The following is a 25,551-nucleotide window of genomic DNA, read 5'->3' on the forward strand; positions in this document are numbered from 1 at the left end:
AACAACCATGTTTTTCATCGAGCTCAAGTGAGATAATACACTTGATGGATCAAGCAGTTGATAGATGCAGATGTTAGAGGGGGTATCTCTTCATTTATGTGTTTCAGTGCTATGCTTTTATTCTATAATGTTTGGATATTATCCATACAGATGAAATGTCCATATATCCAAACACAAAGAGCAGACTGACTCCACGCTAAGACGTACATCTCACATAGCCATACCTTTTTACCAAAACACAGAGAGCAGACGGATTCTACACAAGGATGCTTAAAGGGCGTAGACATGCCTGGACTGTCCTTTAACCCAATCACAGTGATGGCAGATGGACCTCAATGCTAAGATGTATGTATGGTGTAGACATACCTGGACTGTCCTAATACTCAAAGACAGCGATAAGATGGACTCAACATTAAGATGTAGGTATGGTATAAACATACCTGGACTGTCTTCATACTCAAACACAGCGAGCAGATGGACTCAACATTAAGATGTAGGTATGGCATAAACATACCTGGACTGTCTTCATACTCAAACACAGCGAGCACATGGACTCAACATTAAGATGTAGGTATGGCATAAACATACCTGGACTGTCCTCATACCCAAACACAGCGAGCAGATGGACTCCACACTAAGATATATGAATGGTGTAGACATACCTGGACTGTCGATGTAGGTATGGCATAAACATACCTGGACTGTCCTCATACCCAAACACAGCGAGCAGATGGACTCCACACTAAGATATATATGAATGGTGTAGACATACCTGGACTGTCTTCATACCCAAAGACAGTGAGCGGTTGGAGAATCTTCACTCCTGGAGCATCCATTGGGACGAGAATCATACTCTGCTGCCTATGTTTCTGTGCTCCCGTGTCAGTCTTGCCCATGAATATACAGAGCTTGCATCGGGGGTCAAGGGCACCTTGTACAGAGACAGAAGTTCATTTTACATGATATTCTTATTTCTCCTATACTACTGAGTCATGTCAACGGATTCACTCAGTCAACCCAACAACAACAACAACAACAACAACAACAACAACAACAACAACAACCCCTTCAGTATTACAGAAACCTGATCAAGGATTAGAGAACAACAAACTAGTCCTGTCTGATCTATTCTCTGTTGACGCAGCAGAAAATGGGTCCCTGGTGGGTAGGGGTGGGTATTGCTGAGAATTTTCATATCGCAATATTTTGTGAAGCCAAAGCATGTATTGTGATGTGTACTGCAACATCTAGCAACAAGTTTTTTAACCTAAAAATAAATGCTCTTAGCTGAATTAATGATTTATCCATAAAACAAAAACACAAGAAGATCACAATGCATATTTAAACTTTAACAAATAAATATAGAATGTGAACATTTTTTAGCCTTTGCCATAGTATTGATGGGCACCAGTTTAATTGTTTGTTTTGGGGTTCCATTTTACAATTAAGGCATAACATCCAGGGTGAAAAAGGGAAATATCCGATTTCAAAGTGTTACAAAGTTTTCTGAATAGATGTCAAAATACTGCTTTTCAGTCAGCATATTGCTATGTGTATCGTTTTCATGTCTGAACCAGTAAATACAAGTAAACAGCCCTCTTGGTGGGATAACTCATGAGGTGATTAACCTTCTAGCTCTTCACAAACAACTTGGGCTATCCTGGGTTATAATTCAATCCTGATTACAGGGTCCACTAAGCAACTAGTCAGATGCATATTGGGCACTCTATAAATGAATTATTATTATTATTACTACTACTATCTCTCTCACCTGATGTCCACCACTTGTGTCCATTGATGACGTAGTAGTCACCGTCTTTCTTGATGGAGGACTGGATGTTGGTGGCGTCAGATGATGCTACCTGTTGACAAGTGGGCGATCTATTCTCACATAAAGAACACTACATTACTACAAGACACTGTACTGTAGCAAAGTAAGGTCTACACATTTAATATCACTATGTTAGTAAATTCAGTCTTTTTCAATATTTTAATAAATTTATAAATATACATGATTGAACTTTAAATCCTCTCCTTGTTCACTGCTGTCAGTAAAATGCACCACAAATGATAACACTGGTTGTTACTATAATTACATAATTTAGTAATTATTTGTGGAAGCAATTTGGACAAATACAAAATACGGAATATGAAAGTGGAATGCGATTCCACATTACAAACACCTACTACATCAAGAAATAAATGCAAATGCAATGCACAAAACCCAGTTCATGTGTCTCAGCTGTGATATTGGTGAGATCTTGTTGAAAGCCACATAAATCCTCACTCACTCACTCACTCACAAGGTATAAGATAAGATTAATTTCATACACTTGGTTCTGTCATTCCGAAGCAGGATCTGATCTCCCCGCTTAGAAGTGGTGTCAGCCATTTCTGCTTCTGTTCTTCTGTCCCATACTTCACCAGCACCTCCATGTTGCCTGTGTCTGGGGCGTTACAGTTGAACACCTAAACCATAAAACCTAATTCTGAACAAAATATAACAGTTTTCCCCTAAATACAGTAACAGAGATGCCAACCACAAAGTGTTGCAAATAGTAGTCTCAATGTTCAGAATTAGTAGTTTGACCGTAAAATTAGTAGTTAACTAAGTAAAGATAATCATGACGGATTCTGAGAAAAATGAATGTTATGGTCACATGGTTAAATTAATTCCACTGGAACTAAATGTGTCAAATCGCAAAGGTATTGAAATCAGCTTTGCTAAAATTACGTTTGTTACTTGCAATCATTCCAGTTCAAATATGTCATTAAATGTGATGAATGGAAGGTATGTGAAGGTATGTGAAGTCTGTGAATATATGTTTTTGTCTATATATCTGAATTTTAATGCATTTTATTCAAATTTCATAGGATTTCTAGTGGAATCGTATTGGTGTAGTTTGAAGTTAAAATTCATAGTGACTACGACAATATCATAGAGGTTGGCATCTCTGCAGTCAGTCCTGACAGGAACACCAGAGACAGACCCAATAGACAGGTATGGACTTGATAATGTTAATGATTGCAGCACGTGTGATTTTAACCTACTCTAGTGTGGATGTGTCAGTTGCTTCTCAACTCCCTGGGATCATACAAACAGGCTTGTTTAAGAGTTTGAAGGTTTTTCAAAGTCATTTATAATCAACACCATCATCGGTTATTATTACACCCATGAAAGAACTTGATCACTGTCATGAAAGTACATGATAACAATAAAGAAAATATTTTACTTATGATAACCAGCACAAAATCTAATAATTGCAACAAAACCCAATTTTGCACAGCCACATGAAATCGACAGACCAATTCTGATGATGTGTCTTACAGTCTAAGTAAACTTCATCTCAGTGTATTTCGTTACACTCCACCACTGAGTCAAACAAAACCTAGTAGAAGGTCGGGTCAGGTAACCTTTGATCAACCAATGACAGTCCAATCAAATGCGAGACGGTTAAATAGATTTAACCAATCAGACAATGGCTACTATTTAGGGAGCGGAGGGACTTTCAAAATATTCAGGTCACTGACACAGATCTCTCCACAAACAAAAATCTGCATATAACACACTTATTTGACCTGCAGTATATACGCTTTGGGGTTTCTGTTGACATGGTTACCATTAGCTAATATTTCTGCAAGATAGCATCCTTGAATAGTGCTTGAAAACACTATTTTCAGCGACTGTTTACTCTCCGTTGTCATGGCAGTACGTACGCCGTGTGCATCACCCGGAAACGATCATACTCTAAATAGCATTCGGAATCATTCGGGTACGAACCTTTTCTAGATAAAAAGTTCAAAAGGTATATGCGAATGTGCACTTTCACGATTTGGAAGGTGTGTTCTGATTGGTCAATCTCAAAGGTTACCTGATGTGACCTCCCATAAGGTTTTGTTAGACTCAGTGGTGGAGTGTAACGAAAATTACTGAGGATAAGTTTACTTAGACTGTTATGATAACAAACTCTAAAACTGATATTTCTAGTGAGGTAAAAACATGGACATAGCATGTATCTAATTTTCATCACATACAAACGAACATGAATTAAGTTGTGAAAACTGGATGTCAGAAGTATGGGAGTCTGTCACACAGACTCCGAAACACAACGCAGCCCAAGTCGAGAATTAGTCTGTCTCAAAGTTCCTGAACCACACTATTTTACCCACTGCTAATCCCTCTCTGCAATGAGGGTCTATCTGCCAGCAGAGACTGACCTGATTATTTTGGCTGGGTACAATATAGTAGTTATCAATAATACCTCTGAAGCCAGGACACATCGTCCCATCTCCTCACACAGGAAGGCGTACTCCAGGTTGGTGAGACCTGCTCCGTATTTCCGCTCTGGATCAGTTTCCAGTGGGAGAAACAGGTTCCATAAGCCCTGGGCTTTTGCTTTTTTCTGAAAAGAACAAAGGCCCCACGAACCTGAGTGAGGGAGGTAGTTCTACACTGCTTTTAGCAATATTCCAGTAATATCACAGCAGTGGACATGACAAATCAAACCTGGATCTTCTGCATGACGAGCTTTAACCACTATATTTCACTTGCAGTGAAAACATACCAATATTTTTCACTTTAAAAAAAAATGTGAATGAAATTTGATTTCTATAACCTGCTTGAACAGTCGTGCCACCTTGTGCATACAATCCACCAACGAAACTCTACTGCAGTACAATCAAATGTTTGAAATCCACTCTGTCATTCATTGTCAAACTATAATCTTTCAAGAACTCTATAATTAAATAGAATAAGAAAACTTTATTAACATGCAATTTTTATCTACTTGGGTATCCAGGTTAGGTCAGCATAGATGAAACTTGCATTAGTCTAAGCGTATTAATGGAGAGGTTATGGAAAATGTGTCAATGTTCTACCTCGGGTCAACGCATGGACACTTGTACTTGGAGTGAATGTTGAGACTGTTTAAGGAATGCTGGTACAAAAGAGACATTTGTGCCCTTGAATTGATAGCACTTCAGTCGCTGACGTCTCTCAGGTGGAAGTGAATGCATTGGCCATAACTGCCGCGATGAAGAGTCATGGCGGACTACGGGAATGGGTGAGAAAGCGGCACGTTTTGGGATGCTGGCATAAAGGCAGGTAGAATAGAAGATGAGGAAAATGTGAAATTGTGCTAGGTTATTCTGGATGCTTTTGCCATATGTTCTTTCTTGGAATTGCCAGCTCGCTGGTAAACACAGAGAGACAATATGTATACAGTCTTGTGGTCAGTGACAGCCATAATTTGAGCTGCACCAAGGTGACACCTTGACAATAGTGTTGCCTCAGTGGCATGGATAGAATAAATTTTGTACACCATGGTTAGATTGCAACTCTTGCTTAGCTGTGGAATGAATTTCTGGAGAGCATTGACTCTAACAGGAATGTTGCAATGCAAAATTGTGTCGTCATAGAGTGTTTGTTTACAAACAATGCAAAAACGTGAGATAACTGTTGATGGTATGTTGTTACTAAGGACGAACATGGTCCAGTTAGTATGGAAAAATATACCTAAGGCATGTGACCGGTTTTGACCAATGGGTAGCTGACATTGCTGTGCAAGTCAACACAATACCATATTCCCTCTATTAGAGGGCCTATTGGAACCTTCTACCAACATTGGGATAAGGTTGATATAGAAAATAAGACACCCTTTAAGTTGCCTGGACAATTTTTAACTGGCTGTTTCATCCCAGTACTGCTATCTTGTGTCAGCAATATTCCACCTACATTAACAAACACAAACAGCAGTCATGACATGCAAGAAGTCTCATCCTAATGAACAGGACAAAACCAGGTTAGCCGGAGTCAGTTCCTCCCTAGATGCACCACATTATGTCTGATCTGAGGTTTCAAACACTGATTTGAAACCTGTAAATAATGAAATGAGAGTTTAACTACATCTGACAAACTCACTGTTTGCTCACACAAAAATAAACCAAACATGGATCAGATGGCAGATTGGCTGGACCTTCATGTGTCCTTACCTTGAGATTTTCCAACGGCTTGAACACCTCCCATTTGTTTGGTCCCATGCTGTGGGTGACCATATCTGCCTCGAGGGGGATTATCTCCTCATCAACAATCTTCCGCACCCTCTGATGGAGATCCTGAACTAAGGGGGACAACCCCTTCACTGACACAGCCATGGCCCCTGCAATCCAGTGAGCACACCTTTCTACAAAGGCACAATGTCACACCACACTTCTTTTACAAAATATAATATATTTCTCCCAAAAATTCTTTCCTCAGTGTGAGTGAATTTAGTTTTATGGCACACTCAACAATATTCCAAATATATGGCGGTGGTCTGTAAATAATCGAGTCTGGACCAGACAATTCAGTGATCAACAGCATGAGCATTGATCTGTGCAATAGTGAACTAATGACATGTGTCAACCAAGTAAGCAAGTCTGACCACCCGATCCTGTTAGTCGCCTCTTTACAACAAGCATAGTCGCTGTTTATGGCAAGGATGGGTTGCTGAAGGCCTATTCAATCCCAGACCTTTACAGGTCGTTTCCTCAGGGAAGCTTCAAATAATTTATTTTAAAAACAATATTACGAATTTAGATTACAACATGAATTATGTGTTAATTCTAATTTCTAATGCATTAATGCAAAACTGCAAATCGATTCTCGCACCAGCTACTGGCTGAACATTATCTTCAAGCAAACCCCCTAGAGTTATGTCCCTTGGAGTGCTCTTTCTAAATGCCCTGTGCACAGGTATGTGATTGAAACTAATTTGGCAATCAACCTTGTGCATGACAATTTTCGATGTATGGAACAAAATATGTCATGTGTTCCTGTATGGAAGCTATTCGCCTTGGAGTTTCAATTATCAATTTCAATCTTTCAAGGATAATAAGTCTTTTACTGACTCAGTAGGAAGCTAAAGTGAGTGTATATGCCCAAATATGTATAATATAGGCCAAAATATTTTTGAAAATCTGTGACAGTGTGCCTGCAGTAGCCACACATTTAAACCATATCAGAAAGTCATATACTAAATTAATGCATAGTAATACCTAATGAAAACCTGTTGTCAAAGGGCAGTATAACAAGTAGATTATCACAGATTATACTGAAACAATATCATTACAGTTTATTATTATTTATCCTAAATTACTACGAACCAGTGTCATTTATGTCATATGTGTACAAGACACATATCACTTTTGTCAAGCAACCATTCTTTCTGTATTCTGGTGTTCATGATGGTAATGAACAGGGCAGTCACGCTTACTTACTGTTTTACTGCATAAATGTACATGAACAAAATGGATAATAAAGAAATTATTACACCTGTGCAAGTGTGTCATGACTTTTATGAAACTGGTGCAAAGTTATGTATTATGAAATACTAGTTTCATACAAGTCATATGACACACTTGCTTGTGTAATAACCTCTACTTATTACCTGGCCTGGTGTACTTACCAGCAGTGCCAGTGTGTGGTTGTGTAGACATGGGCCGGGACATGTAGGTCATGACTGACCTGGTACTTGTGGAATACGTCCTCCGCCCTGACTGCACCTGGGATCCTGTGCCCTGCTTTTCTACCATCCCCAATCCAATGTCAGCCAATGTTTCAGCAAACTTGCCGACCTTCTCAGCAATCGGGGAACTTCCTTGTCCTTCAGTGGAAGAAGAGTACTCCACATTGACAGATGTCATCGCTCAGTATCCAGGCTATAAGGACAGGGTTGACTTAAGGATTTCCACGTCTTATTTAGCATGAGCAATCCCTCCAGTTCTCATTAGCCTCAGGCATGAGCAATCCCTCCAATTCTCACTAGCCTCAGGTCTATCTCTCAGATGATCATGTTTTGACCATATCAATATTTTGGATGCATGCAACTCAGAACTCTTGTCTTTGCTTTGAAGAAGCATAAGTATGACTGTGGAATCATCCTTAAGAACTACTACACTTGTACGAAATATAATTTGGGGGGGATCAAATTGTCTTGAGCACAACCCAAGTCATTAAGTCTGAAAATCCTATCCCTTTAGCTGCTTCTCAAGAACATGCATGGGTTGCTGAGGACCAATTCTAACCTGGATCTTCAAATATCATTCAAAATTCATCAAATTCATCATTGGCAGGTACAAGTCAGTTAGAAATAGATATACCATTAGTCTGTTTTTTTAATCATGCTACTTTTCTCAACAGGCTTACATAAGAGGTTGCCAAGCGCAGATAACTATAAAAGCACAAAACCAAGGAATCTACTGGCAAGCAAGGATATGTTGGTTTCACGTTTACGAGAAGTAGGTGGTGCACAGTAATGAGCAAACCATATGGTTTGTGAAATGGAGAGCAGATGTAGGCCAGAGCATGTGCACTGCATGACAATGAAACTGATTCCACACGTAGCAGCACACGCCTTGCTCATAAGACTCTCAGGCTTCACCCATAGCACTACACTTGATCGTGGACAACCTAGGGGCCCTTCGCTCACAATGGCAATCGCCAGTGGGTGGCACCCATACATGCTAATACAGGTCATTTGTCAGGTTGGTGCTCAACTTATCCTTGTTGACCAATAGTGTAAATGCAAGATTGCATGTTTCAATATTCCAATAATTTTATGTGTTAACATTGTTTAAAGTTTAAACTTCCTCTTAAACTCAAATTTACTAAAACTTCAAATTCAAACATCTTAACTCATTGGTCTAATGGTTATGGCTGTGGATTTGTAATCCTAAACTTACAGGTTCAAACCCCACTTGCACCAGCCAAAACTTTTGTAACTAATTTAACTAATATTCATAATGTATTTAAATTCGAACAAACCTGTAGAGGTTGCAGATTCTTTGAATAGAGTCCTCCTTGGGGTACTTATAAGCATTTAAATGTTATTTAAATTCTCGCGACAGTTGTAACTATATTTTTTCAATAAAATATATACAAAACAAAAAACATCGTTTTTGTCTTGTGAGACCACCCCTACAGGGCCCCTGGCCCCGTGACAGCCAAGAGCAGGTAACTCTTCAGACTATAGCCTCCAGCAAAACACTTCCGTTCTGTAAGCAATACAGACAGAATGTGGGGAGGTGGGTGGCCTTACCCCAAGGAGGACTCTATTCAAAGAATCTGCAACCTCTACAGGTTTGTTCGATTCTTTTTCATAGAGATCCTCCTTGGGGTACTTATAAGCATAAGACAGACTCCAAAAGACTGATCTTAGGGAGAGGCATTCTGTCTGCTCATAAACCTGACATAAGATGATAACCTTTATTACGTTTAACTGAAAGTAACAAGGAATCAAACTTACCTGGTCACGTGACCTTCTATGCCTTGCGGTGGGGGTGCGGACCAGGGCCAGGCTATTACACTGTCTAACCCTACATTTCTATGAGAAAGTCGTAAGGTGCTTATAAAAAATACCCCCCCCCTTTTTTTTTTTCTCTCAAAAAAAAACAGGCGACAGGTCGAGACAGGCGACCGATATATCAGGGTCCACTCTTGTGCACTGGCCAAGGTGCTAGGGAAGGACTGAAACAGTCTAGACCGGTAAAGCAAAAAATACCACCACCATAATAGAGCCCACCACCGGGATAAAAGATGGAAAGTATACAGTAAGACACCACCACCAGTCTACTTGTTGCAGCTACAATGTCAAATGATCGTTCGTCAAATGATCGTTCGTCAAATGCAAGGGTAGCTCAATCGGCTAGGGCACTCGTGCCCTGCCCACTGGTGAGAACTGACTGGCCAAACCTAGCACGCTCGCTTGACAGTCTGTCTAACTGATAATGACGGATGAACGTGCTCGGTCGGCTCCAAATAGCCGCGGAGCAGATCTCCTCAATGGGCAAGGCAGACGCATATGCCTTAGACGTCGCCACAGCCCTAACCGAATGAGCTTTCAAACCCTCAGGGGTGTATCGAGGTGTATCCCATACAAATGGCAGAGACAAGCCAGATTTGGTCTGCTTGTTCGCCGGAAGGCCAGCCTTGCCGCCACCATAACAGCAAAACAATTGACCATTCTTCCTAATGTCTTTTGTTCGTTTGATATAAGCCTTAAGGGTCTTACGGACATCTAAGATGTGAGCACGTTGAAGAGAGGTACCGGGCCGCAAAGGCTGCGTGAAAGCAGGAAGCTCAATAGGCGCTGTAACGTGAAAGGTGCTATCTCTCTTAGGACGGTAAGTATCTGGCAATTGAATGCTCACTCTGTCTTTGTGAAACACCGTTAATTCAGGGTTGGCGGACATAGCGTGTATGTTGCCTACCCGCCTGCCAGAGGTTACCGCCACAAGAAAAGCAGTCTTCCATGTCAACAGCTGGAGGGACAGAGCCGACAGGTTGTGAAAAAGAGGACCGGACAGCCAATCAAGAACGACTGGCAAGTCCCATAGGGGACTAATCCGCTGGACAGACGGACGGATTCTGTCCACGCCTGCAAGGAAGCGCTGAACTAGAGGGTGCTGCCCCAATAATGCACCATCGACAGGAATGTGGAAGGCAGAGATTGCCTTGGAGTAACCTCTAACTGTAAAAGCGGCCAGACCGGCTTCCAGTTTAGATTGCAGAAACTCCAACACAGATACTAGATCTGCAGAAAAGGGATTGAGAATCCCCCCTGTCGACACACCAGCGTGCATAACAGGCCCATCTATCCTCATATTGAACATTCGTCGAATCCCTACGCGAAGCCAGAATTGTGTCTGCAACTAATGCAGGAATTCCTCTCGCATGGAGGCGACTCCGGACAGCGGCCAAGCCACCCACTGAATCCTGGGACTGGGGTGTGGTGCTCCGTTCTGGGATAGTAAGTCCGGTCGAAAGGGTAATAGTACAGGAGGCTGAGCCAGAAACCTGAGATTTACCGGAAACCAGCTTTGAGCCGACCAAAGCGGTGCTAGAAGCACAAGTAGCCGAGCAGGTTGTGCGGTCAGCTGCGAGAGGACTCGTGAGATCAGAGGCACTGGTGGGAACGCCCAAAGTACTCTGTCTGTCCAATCGAGCAGAGAGGCGTCGTTGGCTATCGCTCTCAGATCCGGTATCCTTGAGCAAAAGACAGGAATCTGGTTCATGGCCTCAGAGGCAATCAGATCTACCTGGAACGACCCGAACAACTGGGAAATAATCCCGAATATCCCCCGATGCAGCATCCACTCGTGTGGGGCTAGTATACGTCTCGATAGCGCATCTGCGCGGACGTTGTCTATGCCCGGGAGATAAACGGGGAGTACCCGAATGTCAAACTGGTCGCACCAAATCAGAAACTGCCACGCCTCCTGAAGGAGGGACAGAGACACTGTGCCGCCTTGCTTCAGAATATACGTCATAGCGGTCTGGTTGTCCATCTCTAGGCGAACCACTTGACCCCGCACTGACTCCACGAAGCTCTCGAACACCCGGCGGACTGCTCTCAATTCCAACACATTGATGTGTAGGGTAACTTCGTCCTCGGCCCAACGACCCGAGACCGATAGTTCGTCCAGGATGCCCCCCCAGCCTGTGAGGGAGGCGTCCGTCTGAATCGAGAGGGAAGGTGTCAGTGTCTCTAAGGGGATCCCCCTGGACAGATTTCCGACTTCCGTCCACCACCGCAGGTGAGGAATCAACCAAGCGGGAGTCTCGAGAATAGTCTCGTAGCTCTCCGAATGGGACCACAACTGGGCTAACGCCTGTTGAATGGGTCACATCCTCAACCTCGCACGCCAGACCACGTCCACTGTAGCCGCCATAGTGCCCAGCAAATGAAGCCAAGTTCTTGCTGTGGCTCTGGGGAACTCGAGAAATTGAAACACAGTTCTCTGAACTTTGACGATGTGGTCTGGGGCTAGGGAAACAATCCCCTGAGCCGTATTGAACCGTGCCCCCAAGAACACCAGATCCTGCGTGGGGGTCAGATCTGATTTCTTGAGACTGATGATCCAGCCGAGCTTCAACAGGATGTCCGTCACTTGGTGTGTGGCATCGTGTGATAACAGGAGCCCGAGGGCCCTCAAAAGCCAATCGTCCAGGTACGGATGACAACACCTGCCCTGTGACCTGGCTAGCTGAGCTGGAATCAACATAAGTTTGGTGAACACCCTCGGCGCTGTGGAGATGCCGAAGGGTAGAACCCGAAACTGATAACACTTCCCGTCGAACGAAATCTGAAGGTATTTCTTGAACTTGGAGTGTATCGGAACATGGAGGTAAGCGTCCTTGAGATCGATTGACGTGAGCCAATCCCCTGTCTCTACGGAAGAGATCACTGACCGCAGTGTCTCCATCCTGAAGGACGGAACCTCTATGAACTTGTTCAGCCCTTTGAGATTCAAGATAGGTCTGAACCCTCCGTCCTTCTTTGTCACAAGGAAGTACGTGGAATAAATAAATCCCTGAGAAGCGTGGAGGGTCTCGCTTCCACTGTGGCATATGGCCATCCCTGACTGTGGACAGGACCCAGGGATTTGAAGTGGCTGCCTGCCATTCCGAAAGGAATAGTGACAGCCTGCCGCCTACAGGGACTTCTGGCGCAAGGCAATGTACCCCACATTCGGCAGTTCTCCGCCTGCTTGTGTGGGGGACACCAAAGGCTCTGGGCAAATGTTTAACGGGAAGCCGGGGCAGGCTTCCCTTTGCCCCGAAAAGGCTGCTGTTGCTGCAACTGCTGCAACACAGGCCCCTTGCCTTTGCCTTTCGCCCTCTTGCTTCGTTTGTGCTGCAGCGGAGCAGTCCATTTGGCACCTTCCTTCGCCGCGCCGAAGGGTAAGCTGAAGCAAGAGTGGGAGGTCGTTGGCGAGACGAGGAGGGTTGCTCTAACAAGGGCTTAGAGTCCTTGAAAGTGCTAACAGCCTCAGCGGCCTCCCGCACAACCTGTAGTGCCCCAGGGAAGAGGGAAGATCCCAACCTGTAGGGCAGAGCCAGGAGTGCCTGCTGGGTAGCGGGAGAGTACCTGGCTATGGATAGCCATAGCCGACGCAACCCCATGATGGCCCCCATCATCTGGCTAGCACAGCACCTAATGCTGTCCCTCGCCAGATGAGAGTGCACGTCCGTAAGCTGCCGGCCCAACACTGCTGACGGAGAGTCGTCAGCAGTGCTCCCATGATGCAACAGCTGTCCCTGCAAAGCAGAAAGGTAAGCCAAATGGACCACTACTCTCAGCTGCTGGGCCGCACACCTATATTGCTCCTCAAAGGAACGATAGGAACGTGGAGAAGGGCGGCAGCCGCCGGCCCTGCCTGGTCGAGGCCAAGGAAGAGGAGGAGGACCCCCCCAGGGTGACCAAGGCGTACACACACTAGTCCACCACCGGCGGTTCGAATAGCGAATCCTCATCCAGTTGATACCGGCGGCTGATCTCCGGGAGATCAAAGCTCGACCGGGTACCCGAAAGGAGCGGATTCACTACCTCCCTGACCAGCGATGGGAGCAGGCGCAACCTCGCCTTGGCGACCTTAGTAGGCGCAAATGCCTCCCCGGGGAGCCGAAACTCCAAGGGGTCGGGCTCCGACACAGGAATAGAAACCTGAGGTAAGACCTCGGCAATTTTCTCTCTAACCTGTTTGAGGGACGAACCGAACGAGTATGTGACCTCCGACTCGCACTCCTCCCCAATCCCCTCCTCCTCAATATCCATCTCCTCACGCTCCTCAGACAGGGAACCTTCGCCGTAAAGCGAGCCTGTCAAGGGCGCTACCGAGACGGAACTCGAAGGAGCAGAGAGACTAAGAAGGGCCGAGCCGCTAGGTTCGCCCCTGCCAGAGCCCGAACTAGGTCGCCTGGGCAACTGGGGCAAGCCCCCCACCGGAGGGTGACCCGAGAGCCCAGGAAATGGATAAGATGTTGATGCCCCGAGCGGCTGGGCAGCACTAGGCTGCCTGCCCACTGTGGCACTAGGCGCGCTGACCGAGGTCAAGCCGCCGACACCGGGCGTCGTTGCCCCACTTGCCCCACTGGACAAGCTGGGGCCGACTGCCCTAGGCACATCCGCCTTAACGCCTGAAGGGCAGGACAGCTGCCCAGAGGGAGGAGCGTTCTCCAAGCCTAAGCCCGGGCCGCGGCCTCCCTCAACTGAACCACCATGGCCGCTCAATGAAGATCGGGCATCCAGTTCCTTTCGGAAACCAGACAGCGCCGAATCTATCATTGATTGTACCGAAGATATCTGTTGCTGAAACAAGGCATTCATTGAATCAACAGAGATTAATGGTGCTTACGAAGTAGGGGTAGGTGCTGAGGATACAGCGGCAGGAGAAGGGGAAGGGTCCCTAGACACCCTGGCCTTCTTAACCGTCCCCTCCGAAGAGGAAGCTGCGCCTTTCTTTTTGTGGGAGTGCTTAGATGGAGGGTCCTGAGCCCATATATCCCCCCCCAACCTTAAGTAGGTTGGAATAGAACAAGAAGTCCGTGTGTCTAGACTTTCTGGTCCGAGGGGTAAAACCCACGCACACATCACAAGACTGATCGTCGTGATGACATTCCACTAGGCACCTTAGACATACATCATGCAGGTCTTTAGCCGGAATGGAGGATTTGCATGTTGAGCAGGATTTAAACTGCAAGGCAACAAATAACCTCCTAGTGTTGCGTAATAAACAACAAATAAAACAAGACACGCATGGGCGCAAAGCTAAAACTAAAACTACCTACGTAGTTAAGGTAAAAGCTAAGTGCCACTACACCATAGTTTACGACATATTTTTTATAAAAAATAGTAGTAAATATGGAGATAATATGAATAAAGTACATAAAAGTATAGCTAACACAAGCTTACTTTAAATAAAACTGAAAAGTTTTGGCGGGAAAAAAGGGTTGCCTTCCACCATTATGCTAACCACGTGGCTACCAACAGGGACGGCAAAAGTTACAACATTTTGACAAGTAAACTGTAAAAAATGATTCCTAATGCGCCCATGCGTCTAATAAAGAAACCATACATACAGTTTGAGCCTCTGTGGTACTAATCTTAGTACTTGTCTTCGTCTTTGGTAAGCAAGAATCTCTGTGAACGCTGAAGTACGTCTGCATAGGCGGGCGACAGAAAAGGAAGTGTTTTGCTGGAGGCTATAGTCTGAAGAGTTACCTGCTCTTGGCTGTCACGGGGCCAGGGGCCCTGTAGGGGTGGTCTCACAAGACAAAAACGATGTTTTTTGTTTTGTATATATTTTATTGAAAAAATATAGTTACAACTGTCGCGAGAATTTAAAGAACATTTAAATGCTTATAAGTACCCCAAGGAGGATTTCTATGAAAAAGAATAGCCTCGTTTCCAGCACTTGTTTATCAAATGACATCCCTAAGGTAGCATATGATCTAAAAAAGCATGCTCTTCAGTCTGTGCCTGACCACCATGTGGGAAAGTTGCTCACCTCACTGTCTGCTAATCACAGCATGTTAAGGAACAAATGTAAGTTACTTTGAATTCATATCACCTCTACTTTTATTCCTAAATTAGCTGTAGTAGTAATGAGTTATATATAATTACTGGTAAACAATTTTTGTTAAGTTTAGTGAAATGCTGTTCAAGTGTATATTCAACCGTGTGTTTTTGTGCAGTTTTAGTGCACAGTGTAAAGTTTGTTAATGCTTAAAGTAAATAAGTTTGAAGTGCATTGAGCAAAGATTATGAAATTATTTTTGCTTACATTGTAGTTTTTTGAACCTCATCAGAGCTGTACAGATCTCTTCATGCCCCTGATTCGTGAAACGTCTATCCCGATGTAGTACGCAAGCATTCATCTGTCAGTCAACGTCAGTCAGTCAACATCACAGTTTTCATGAATAAATTACAGCCAGAATTATTGTAACTAAAGGTGAAAATAATAAACTCTGATGCGAGTGTCGAAGATTTTGTTCTTGCATCTACAAATAGTTCACACTGACTATGACAAACAGCAGGGGGTAGAGCAAAAGACAGACACTTCAACTTTAGGGCCACAATAAACTAAACAAATTTAGGGAAACATTGTAATGTCGTACCTGATATGGCTCGTTTATAGACACCTTGACATATGGCAGCCATCCTGAAGAAAGCAAAGGCCAGGTAGAAGTCAAAGTTTGTGACTGGTTGAATGTTCATTCTCTGGCAGTACTCAGCAACAACTTCCTGGACTGTTGGAATACCGAGCTTAGACACATCCTGGCCAAGAAATCCTGTCGCAAAACAAAATATTCCTCAGTAAGCATTCTTTATCCATATACATCCCATAATAATCCTGTTTACTTTAGTCCATTGCACACCCAAATACAACAGAATATCACATCTCTCCTTGCACATAAATGCCCTTTTCTGACTGAGTACTCTTCTATTATTTTCAATGTACCATGTTTACAAGCGAGTAACAGTTTCTATGTGACCCAATGTGAATGTTGTACTGAGGGAATTGCTTTGGTACTTTGTGTTCTTGTAATTCTTTGTCTTGAAAATATGAGTTACACGTGATGTACTGAAATTACCAATGTTTTGCAAAATAGATAAAATGAGATGTGTCAACCAAGGCTCCTTGCCTGACCAACCAATCCAGTTAGTTGCCAGTTATGATATGAATGAGTTGGTAAAGACCAGGGCATAAATTTTTTAAGCTCTCTTAGTGCTAAGATAGGCGTAAATTAATGTATGGCAGTTACGACTATCTTTGTGCTAAGGCTGCTCCGAAAATCTAGGCCCAATTCTAATCCTGACCTTCGCAGGTTGATTGGTCCATGGTAACATTAGTATCTTCTGTATATTGTACGAAACTTCTCGATGATGACTTCAAGAGCTAACATAGAGTAGTTTTTTTTCAGAACTTTATTTTCCCATAATGAATGCTTGCTGCAGTATGGCAAGTGTGATTTGGGTCTCTTGCAACAACACCAACCTGAAAATAATGGGAAATCTTGAGGTAGATAGTAGATAATACAGCACTGCGCAAGGTCAGACAAGGGGTCACCAAGGGTGGATAACTCCCAATCTAGCACGCCAAGGACATCTGACTTGTATTGACTGAATATCAAGTTGTCCAACCTGCCAAGGTGAGCAGAGACATCAAATTAAGCTGAACATTGTGGAAACACATCAGCATCAGAAAAGAGATGTTGATAGGGACATTACACCATGGAAGGATACAATACCATTACAAGAGTCATCAGAAGATGACAAATGTCCCCACTTGATAAATTTGAAACAACAAGCCATGTGACAGTTCCTTAAAGTTCAACTTCTTTTTTCTGGATTATGTCCAAAGTCCAAATTGTTTACATGGAACCCAAGAAACATGAAAATGATGAAAATCTGCAAATAGCAAAAGGCACCACTCTAGCTTCTGACTGATGTGCCTACCAATTTCTGTTGAAAAATATTGCACAGTTTTTGAGTTATGCTCCAAAAGCAAGAGGATTACAGATGTACAGATGTATGGACAGACAGTGTCCATACGTCTGTACAGATTGCTCAGGATAAAAGCTGTTTACACACAGAGGGCCAACAAACGGCTGGTGGAACTAAACAGACAACTGAGACCGTAACCAGTCAGGAAACAGACGGCACAAAAAATATCTCTAGCCCTGGATGCACTTGATAACAAAATAAACATACAACAGATGTGGAGTTATCTGAACCCTCCAACAATTTTGAACATATGCTATGACCCTCTACAGTTTTCTAACAATAACTTAACAATAGTTTAAGGGCAAAGATCAAGATTACTGTACTTATACCTGTTGTCTACATTAAAGCAGATCTTAAAGTGCCAGTGACTTATATATCTTACAGAGCCAGTGATTTATATATCTTAAAGTGCCAGTGACTTATATATCTTACAGTGCCAGTGACTTATATAGCTTAAAGTGTCAGTGACTCATATATCTTACAGTGCCAGTGACTTATATATCTTACAGTGCCAGTGATTTATATATCTTAAAGTGCTAGTGATTTATATATCTTACAGTGCCAGTGATTTACATATCTTACAGTGCCAGTGACTTATATATCTTACAGTGCCAGTGATTTATATATCTCAAAGTGCCAGTGATTTATATATCTTAAAGTGCCAGTGATTTATATATCTTAAAGTGCCACTGACTTATATATCTTAAAGTTCCAGTGACTTATATATCTTACAGTGCCAGTGATTTATATATCTTAAAGTGCCAGTGACTTATATATCTTACAGTGCCACTGATTTATATATCTTAAAGTGCCAGTGACTTATATATCTTACAGTGCCAGTGACTTATATATCTTAAAGTGCCAGTGATTTATATATCTTAAAGTGCCAGTGACTTATATATCTTAAAGTGCCAGTGACTTATATATCTTAAAGTGCCAGTGATTTATATATCTTAAAGTGCCAGTGACTTATATATCTTACAGTGCCAGTGATTTATATATCTTAAAGTGCCAGTGACGTTTATATCTTACAGCGCTAGTGACTTATATATCTTAAAGTGCCAGTGATTTATATATCTTAAAGTGCCAGTGACTTATATATCTTACAGTGCCAGTGATTTATATATCTTAAAGTGCCAGTGATTTATATATCTTAAAGTGCCAGTGACTTATATATCTTAAAGTGCCAGTGACTTATATATCTTAAAGTGCCAGTGACTTATATATCTTACAGTGCCAGTGATTTATATATCTTACAGTGCCGGTGACTTATATATCTTACAGTGCCAGTGACTTATATATCTTACAGTGCCAGTGATTTATATATCTTACACTGCCAGTGACTTATATATCTTACAGTGCCAGTGACTTATATATCTTACAGTGCCAGTGACTTATATATGTTAAAGTGCCAGTGATTTATATATCTTACAGTGCCAGTGACTTATATATCTTACAGTGCCAGTGATTTATATATCTTAAAGTGCCAGTGATTTATATATCTTAAAGTGCCAGTGACTTATATATCTTACAGTGCCAGTGATTTATATATCTTAAAGTGCCAGTGACTTATATATCTTACAGTGCCAGTGATTTATATATCTTAAAGTGCCAGTGATTTATATATCTTACAGTGCCACTGATTTATATATCTTACAGTGCCAGTGATTTATATATCTTAAAGTGCCAGTGATTTATATATCTTACAGTGCCAGTGACTTATATATCTTACAGTGCCAGTGATTTATATATCTTAAAGTGCCAGTGACTTTCATATCTTACAGTGCCAGTGACTTATATATCTTACAGTGCCAGTGACTTATATATCTTACAGTGCCAGTGATTTATATATCTTAAAGTGCCAGTGATTTATATATCTTACAGTGCCAGTGACTTATATATCTTACAGTGCCAGTGATTTATATATCTTAAAGTGCCAGTGACTTATATATCTTACAGTGCCAGTGATTTATATATCTTAAAGTGCCAGTGATTTATATATCTTACAGTGCCAGTGACTTATATATCTTACAGTGCCAGTGATTTATATATCTTAAAGTGCCAGTGATTTATATATCTTAAAGTGCCAGTGACTTATATATCTTACAGTGCCAGTGATTTATATATCTTAAAGTGCCAGTGACTTTCATATCTTACAGTGCCAGTGACTTATATATCTTACAGTGCCAGTGACTTACATATCTTACAGTGCCAGTGATTTATATATCTTAAAGTGCCAGTGATTTATATATCTTACAGTGCCAGTGACTTATATATCTTACAGTGCCAGTGATTTATATATCTTAAAGTGCCAGTGACTTATATATCTTAAAGTGCCAGTGACTTATATATCTTACAGTGCCAGTGATTTATATATCTTACAGTGCCAGTGACTTATATATCTTACAGTGCCAGTGACTTATATATCTTAAAGTGCCAGTGATTTATATATTTTAAAGTGGCAGTGACTTATATATCTTACAGTGCCAGTGACTTTTATATCTTACAGTGCCAGTGACTTATATATCTTAAAGTGCCAGTGATTTATATATCTTACAGTGCCAGTGACTTATATATCTTACAGTGCCAGTGATTTATATATCTCAAAGTGCCACTGATTTATATATCTTACAGTGCCAGTGACTTATATATCTTACAGTGCCAGTGATTTATATATCTTAAAGTGCCAGTGACTTTCATATCTTACAGTGCCAGTGACTTATATATCTTACAGTGCCAGTGATTTATATATCTTACAGTGCCAGTGATTTATATATCTTAAAGTGCCAGTGACTTATATATCTTACAGTGCCAGTGATTTATATATCTTAAAGTGCCAGTGACTTTCATATCTTACAGTGCCAGTGACTTATATATCTTACAGTGCCAGTGATTTATATATCTTAAAGTGCCAGTGATTTATATATCTTAAAGTGCCAGTGACTTATATATCTTACAGTGCCAGTGATTTATATATCTTAAAGTGCCAGTGATTTATATATCTTAAAGTGCCAGTGACTTATATATCTTACAGTGCCAGTGACTTATATATCTTACAGTGCCAGTGACTTATATATCTTACAGTGCCAGTGACTTATATATCATACCGGAGTTTCGAGTAGGGTATCAACATGTAACATATCTCAACGTCTTTTGGTAAGATACAAACAAAATGATCTTACCTCACACATTAATGTCATTTTCTGATTGGCTGACTACTCTTCTACAGGTGTACTGCAATACACCCCACTGCCTGTTGCAATACAAACCACCTCGATGTCTGTTTATGTTCCCCTCGCCCTTCGGACTCAGGGGTGAGGTGAACATAAACAAACATCGAAGGTACCTCAAGCCATGCCCCCCATCATGACCAGTGAACAACTTATAATACACACTAGTAATGGCAACTCATTCGGTACACTTCGTGGTAGGAATTTTTTATCTTGAATAACACTGACTCACAGGTGATTTACAGAAATTAATGATGTTTTGTGAATGTAAATCGATAGAAGGGAGATAACTCTAAATGTAATTTTCTTGTCAGCAGAATCTAGTGATGACTACAAAAAGATTTCTACCTATGCCTCAAACAATTCAAAATTAACATGTAGGTGTTTGAGCTCAGAGAACATAAACGAACACTGAGGCTACATCAACCTATGACACCCCTTCGTGACCAGTGAACGACTTGTAAAGGAACCAAGGACTTTTCCCATACTTAGAACTAGAAGAACCCCCATGCAGTATGTTTTTCAATTACCTACCGGAAGTCCCCGTGTACAACAGTCACTCTCTCATCCTTGGGATAGTTCTGTGGAATCCATTCCATCAGTTTTGTCATTGATGGTATCTCTCTTGTCTTGCTTGCCTCATACTGTTTAGCCCATCTCTTGAAGTTCCGTTCCATGTAGTTACCTTGGAAACAAATCTTAACATCAGAAACAAGTGAAATATAACTGAGTGTGGCATTAAACAAAACAACCCAACAAACAATACAAATGATACAATGTTGACATAGGTAAAAATAAACTTGATGACTGTGTGACCAGTTTATAATACTAACCCCATTCTACAGAATACTATTTGGGTCCTGAACATTTGGCTTATTTACATGTATGGTTGTTACTAGTGCTTGCCAGTCAGTCAGTTATAAGGTTATATAAGTATCAGTGACTGTGAATTATCGTAGAATATTTAATTTATACAGTGCACATATATCCACGCAACTAGTACATGCTTAAGGCGCTGAGTATTTCCTTCTTTAACAGATGACTTTTTTCTGGCATTCTTTTAACCTACTCAACTCCCTGGGGAGTATTCAGTTCATGCTGCCTGTTAGTTGCAACACATTTGCACAGCCTCTCCTTCATAAGGCACCCATTTGCAGCTGGATGGACTGGGCAGAGTATTTTGTTCAATGATACTGCACCTTATATACCCACAACTAGGTGTCTGCATGTGTTCATGTGTCCACCATCTGAGGCGTGTTCAGTATCTCAAGAGCTGATTTGATGTTGTCACAATAGCCCTTCACGATACCTTGTTTTCCATAGTTTTCCAAGCCAGCCTTGTTGATGTCCACCGAGTGGATTTTGCACAGAACATCAATCATGGCAGAGTAAATGTTCTTCTTCTCTGTGGAGTTCATCCCTGTCAGGTAGAAGTCCTCAAATATTCTCCCAGGTACGTAGTCCATGAGGTAGAACTGGGTCCCGATTACACTGAAATAATTATTTGATCAGCATTCTTGAATTTGGTGAGTAAATAATAACTTGATAAATGAGTACACATGTATATTGAAACATCCTTCTATGCAATAAATAAGAAGTTGTTTTCCATAAAGTTGTGTCCACCATTACAGACAATGAAACAGACACCACAGACCAACAAATCTACTGTCATTACATCCCCCAAATAAACAATGTAAATCTTAAAATATATCAATAATTCATAAAAATAGCCGAACTCGTATCTAACTTGCATTTATTTTAGTTTTACCCTGCAAACAGCTATATTGAAGCTATATGACAGAAGTCTATCAAGTGTGAACCTGACAATCCTGTGATCAACATCATGAGCAATGATCTGCACAGTTATGATATGATGGTAAGAAAGAAGAGATAAGTGAAACTGTTTCACATTTGTCAGATGTCTGCATGTTTTGAGTGGTACTACTGTGTAGGACTGTGACAGGTAACAGGTGCTCAAGTTTGGTCAGTGCTGACTAGAACCTGTTACCAACATGACTACCCAGACACTTCGACAGTTGGGCTGCTGGAATTCACTTGCATTGAATCATATCAATGGTCATGAGTTCAGTTTGTTATTCATTTCACTAGTATCAAATACATATCAATTTTAGAAAGAGGGTTTTTAATTTTTACTTGTTATTTACCATAGGATGATGCGGAATGAATCATACTGACTGACGGTGTATTGATGATCAGGACATTTACGATGGCAGTGAACTAAGCTTACAGCTAACTCATAGGAATATAGCAACTGCTGATTGATTGACTGACTGAGTGAGTGAGTGAGTGAGTGAGTGAGTGAGTGAGTGAGTGAGTGAGTGAGTGAGTGAGTGAGTGAGTGAGTGAGTGAGTGAGTGAGTGAGTGAGTGAGTGAGTGAGTGAGTGAGATTTTTAGAAATATCACAGCAATATTACGACGGTGACACCAGAATTGGACTTTACAATTTGTACCCATGTAGCTATTTTAGCATATAATTAAAAGGTACAGGATGTTGACTATGAGTTACCTTTCATCATTACAGAAAGCCAGCATCTTTGGGACTGGGACGCCATTTTCTCCCACAGCCTTCATCACCTGATACTCTCGGTCAACAGCATGGGCGGATGGTAGCAGCTTGCCGGGCTGGACACAACACATGACAATGTTTTTTTCATTTTTCAATGCCAATGGCATGGTCTGTTCACAACATTTAGACCAGACATTCCTGTGATTCACATCAACTTCCATCTATGCCACCCTGACATAATGACATGCATCAGACAAGTCAGTGCAAATGACCTTCAGACAGTGTGCAAAATATCTGAATGTAGAAATTAAGCAAAAGATCACAAAAAGGTAAAATTCAATCACTTATCAAGGCATCATTCTGCATGAACTAAAAGTGTATATTACTTTAATAAGTTGGATAGAGTGATATATTTAAACAAAAGATCCATGAAAATTCACTAGACAGTCAGGCTAGTGACTGTGGAGAATTACTGGCTCTGCTGGATTTTCACTAGCTATAGGCTGGTGGGCCAGTGGCTATTTGTCACACTGCCTTCAGATCCTTTTAGTTGCCTCTTATGACAAGAATGGGTTGCTGAGAAGCAGCTCTAGTCCAGATACTTATGAGGACACACGACAATAAGTGGGTGGGGTCAATCTGACCCGACATATGACAGATTTTGTTGAAATTATTGTCACACACACCTGTTATCCTCAGACTGATTTTGTGAGGCCTGATTTGTGCATTAGAACAACATGGTGGTCTTCATACATACCTTTCAAGAAATATGTGGCTTAATAAAAACAGGAAAATTCATTATGCTGTTCTCATTAGTATCAAAAAGTTCTTGTAACTCACTGGCTTTTTCCTGAGAACCATATTTCTGCCTCCATAGTTGAGGTAGTAGGTTGGGTTGGACTGGCCATGCTTGAAGGCCCTCAGTACTGGGGGTCCTGAAACCAGTGGCAGTTTAGTGAAAACCTGTCTGAATAGATGACATGATCTTACCTTGAGATTGAGGTGAGACTGTAGGTAACACACCGGACTGTATACAGGCAGAGCTAGATGAGATGAGCTTACTTTGAGATGTCACATTGAGTTAAGACTGTAAGTAGATGAGACGAGCTTACCATGAGATGTCAGATTGCGGTAAGATTTATGTAGTTACCAGACCGTCTACAGGCAGAGCTATATGAGGTGAGCTTACCTTGAGATGTCAGACCGTGGTGATACTGTAGCTAGATGAGATGAGCTTACCTTGAGATGTCAGATTGAGGTAAGATTTATCTAGTTACGAGACTATCTACAGGCAGAGCTAGATGAGGTGAACCTACCTTGAGATGTCAGATTGAGGTAAGACTGTAGGTAGGACACCAGGCTGTCTACAGGCAGAGCTAGATGAGGTGGCACAGATATGGTTCCAGGTACATATCCCTGAAGACTTATGCCCAGCTCAGACTCAAGCGCAACAACTGCCTGGCTAGGGTCTTCTACCTGTAACCATGGCAACCATTGATTTCTTTGGCATACTATACAAGGATCCTTATCATATATATTAATGTCTTATCATACTAGTGATGCCTTATACCATACTTTCCTCATGTTTACTGTGCCCTAAATACCTATCCTGATTCTGAATCTACAGACAACTGTGTACTTGTTACCCAGGGTAAAAACATGAATACTCTACCTTGATGGTACGAATGCCCAGTTCTTTGGCTTGCTTCAAGTTGGAGCCAATATCATCAAGGAAAATGGCCTGTGCTGGTGCTACCTTGAGTCTCTCCAGGCAGGTGTGGTAGATTCGAGGATCTGGCTTCCTTACTCCCTCAATGCAGGACTCAACTATCTGGAATTACAAGTAATCACAGAGACACATGGCCAAGCATAGACCCACCCCATCATCTCACCCTATCAAACACATTCACCACAATATTCACCTTTACAACAGAGACACAAAGCCAGATAGTCTTGTCACATGAAACATTTGCCACGTCAGCTCATTAAACAGACTCACTGCCTCAAAAAGACTAGACCATTCAGACAGCTCTCATTCACCAAACCAAACAGCTTTTTCAAACATTCACCATATCAACAAGAGACTCACCATATGTACCAGTTACTCACCACATCGATCACAGATCACCATATCAAACCAACTCACCACATAAAACAGACTCACTACAACAACCGAGACTCATCACATCAAACAGATACTCACCACATCGAACAGGGACTTGTCAACAGGCACAAGACTCTCTTCCCTGTTGATGAACCAGTTGTTGGTAAGCAGAGCTGTCTTGATGCCCTCGGCTCGGATGCACCTGAGGGCATCCACGATCTGTGGATATGCAGACACAGCTCTCATCCCCAGCTTCTCCACCAGGGACGATGCATCAACCTTCCTCCCCATCTGCATACAGATCATCTCATGTTGGTGTGCATACTAACACTGTTACCAAAAACAGGCTGTTTGGTGCCTGT

General features: G+C 41.9%; 1 protein-coding gene across 2 annotated transcripts in view; it reads right to left on the reverse strand.

Moving 5' to 3' along the window:
• Nucleotides 1–25,551, reverse strand: part of LOC137298865 (acyl-CoA dehydrogenase family member 10-like) — a 35,874-nt gene that overhangs the window by 4,553 nt on the left and 5,770 nt on the right. For both annotated transcript variants that reach the window (XM_067831208.1, XM_067831216.1), the window contains 15 exons: nt 25,289–25,480; nt 24,758–24,916; nt 24,402–24,561; nt 23,926–24,020; nt 23,086–23,201; nt 21,867–22,048; nt 21,092–21,242; nt 16,819–16,964; nt 15,938–16,111; nt 7,446–7,643; nt 5,992–6,158; nt 4,263–4,403; nt 2,332–2,469; nt 1,772–1,862; nt 773–931 (listed from right to left, as the gene is read on the reverse strand). In XM_067831208.1, the coding sequence (XP_067687309.1) occupies nt 773–931; nt 1,772–1,862; nt 2,332–2,469; nt 4,263–4,403; nt 5,992–6,158; nt 7,446–7,643; nt 15,938–16,111; nt 16,819–16,964; nt 21,092–21,242; nt 21,867–22,048; nt 23,086–23,201; nt 23,926–24,020; nt 24,402–24,561; nt 24,758–24,916; nt 25,289–25,480 (2,269 nt within the window). The remainder of the gene's footprint in view (nt 1–772; nt 932–1,771; nt 1,863–2,331; nt 2,470–4,262; nt 4,404–5,991; nt 6,159–7,445; nt 7,644–15,937; nt 16,112–16,818; nt 16,965–21,091; nt 21,243–21,866; nt 22,049–23,085; nt 23,202–23,925; nt 24,021–24,401; nt 24,562–24,757; nt 24,917–25,288; nt 25,481–25,551) is intronic.

The sequence above is a fragment of the Haliotis asinina genome, chromosome 1 (genome assembly GCF_037392515.1).
Source record: "Haliotis asinina isolate JCU_RB_2024 chromosome 1, JCU_Hal_asi_v2, whole genome shotgun sequence".
Classification (NCBI taxonomy): domain Eukaryota; kingdom Metazoa; phylum Mollusca; class Gastropoda; order Lepetellida; family Haliotidae; genus Haliotis; species Haliotis asinina.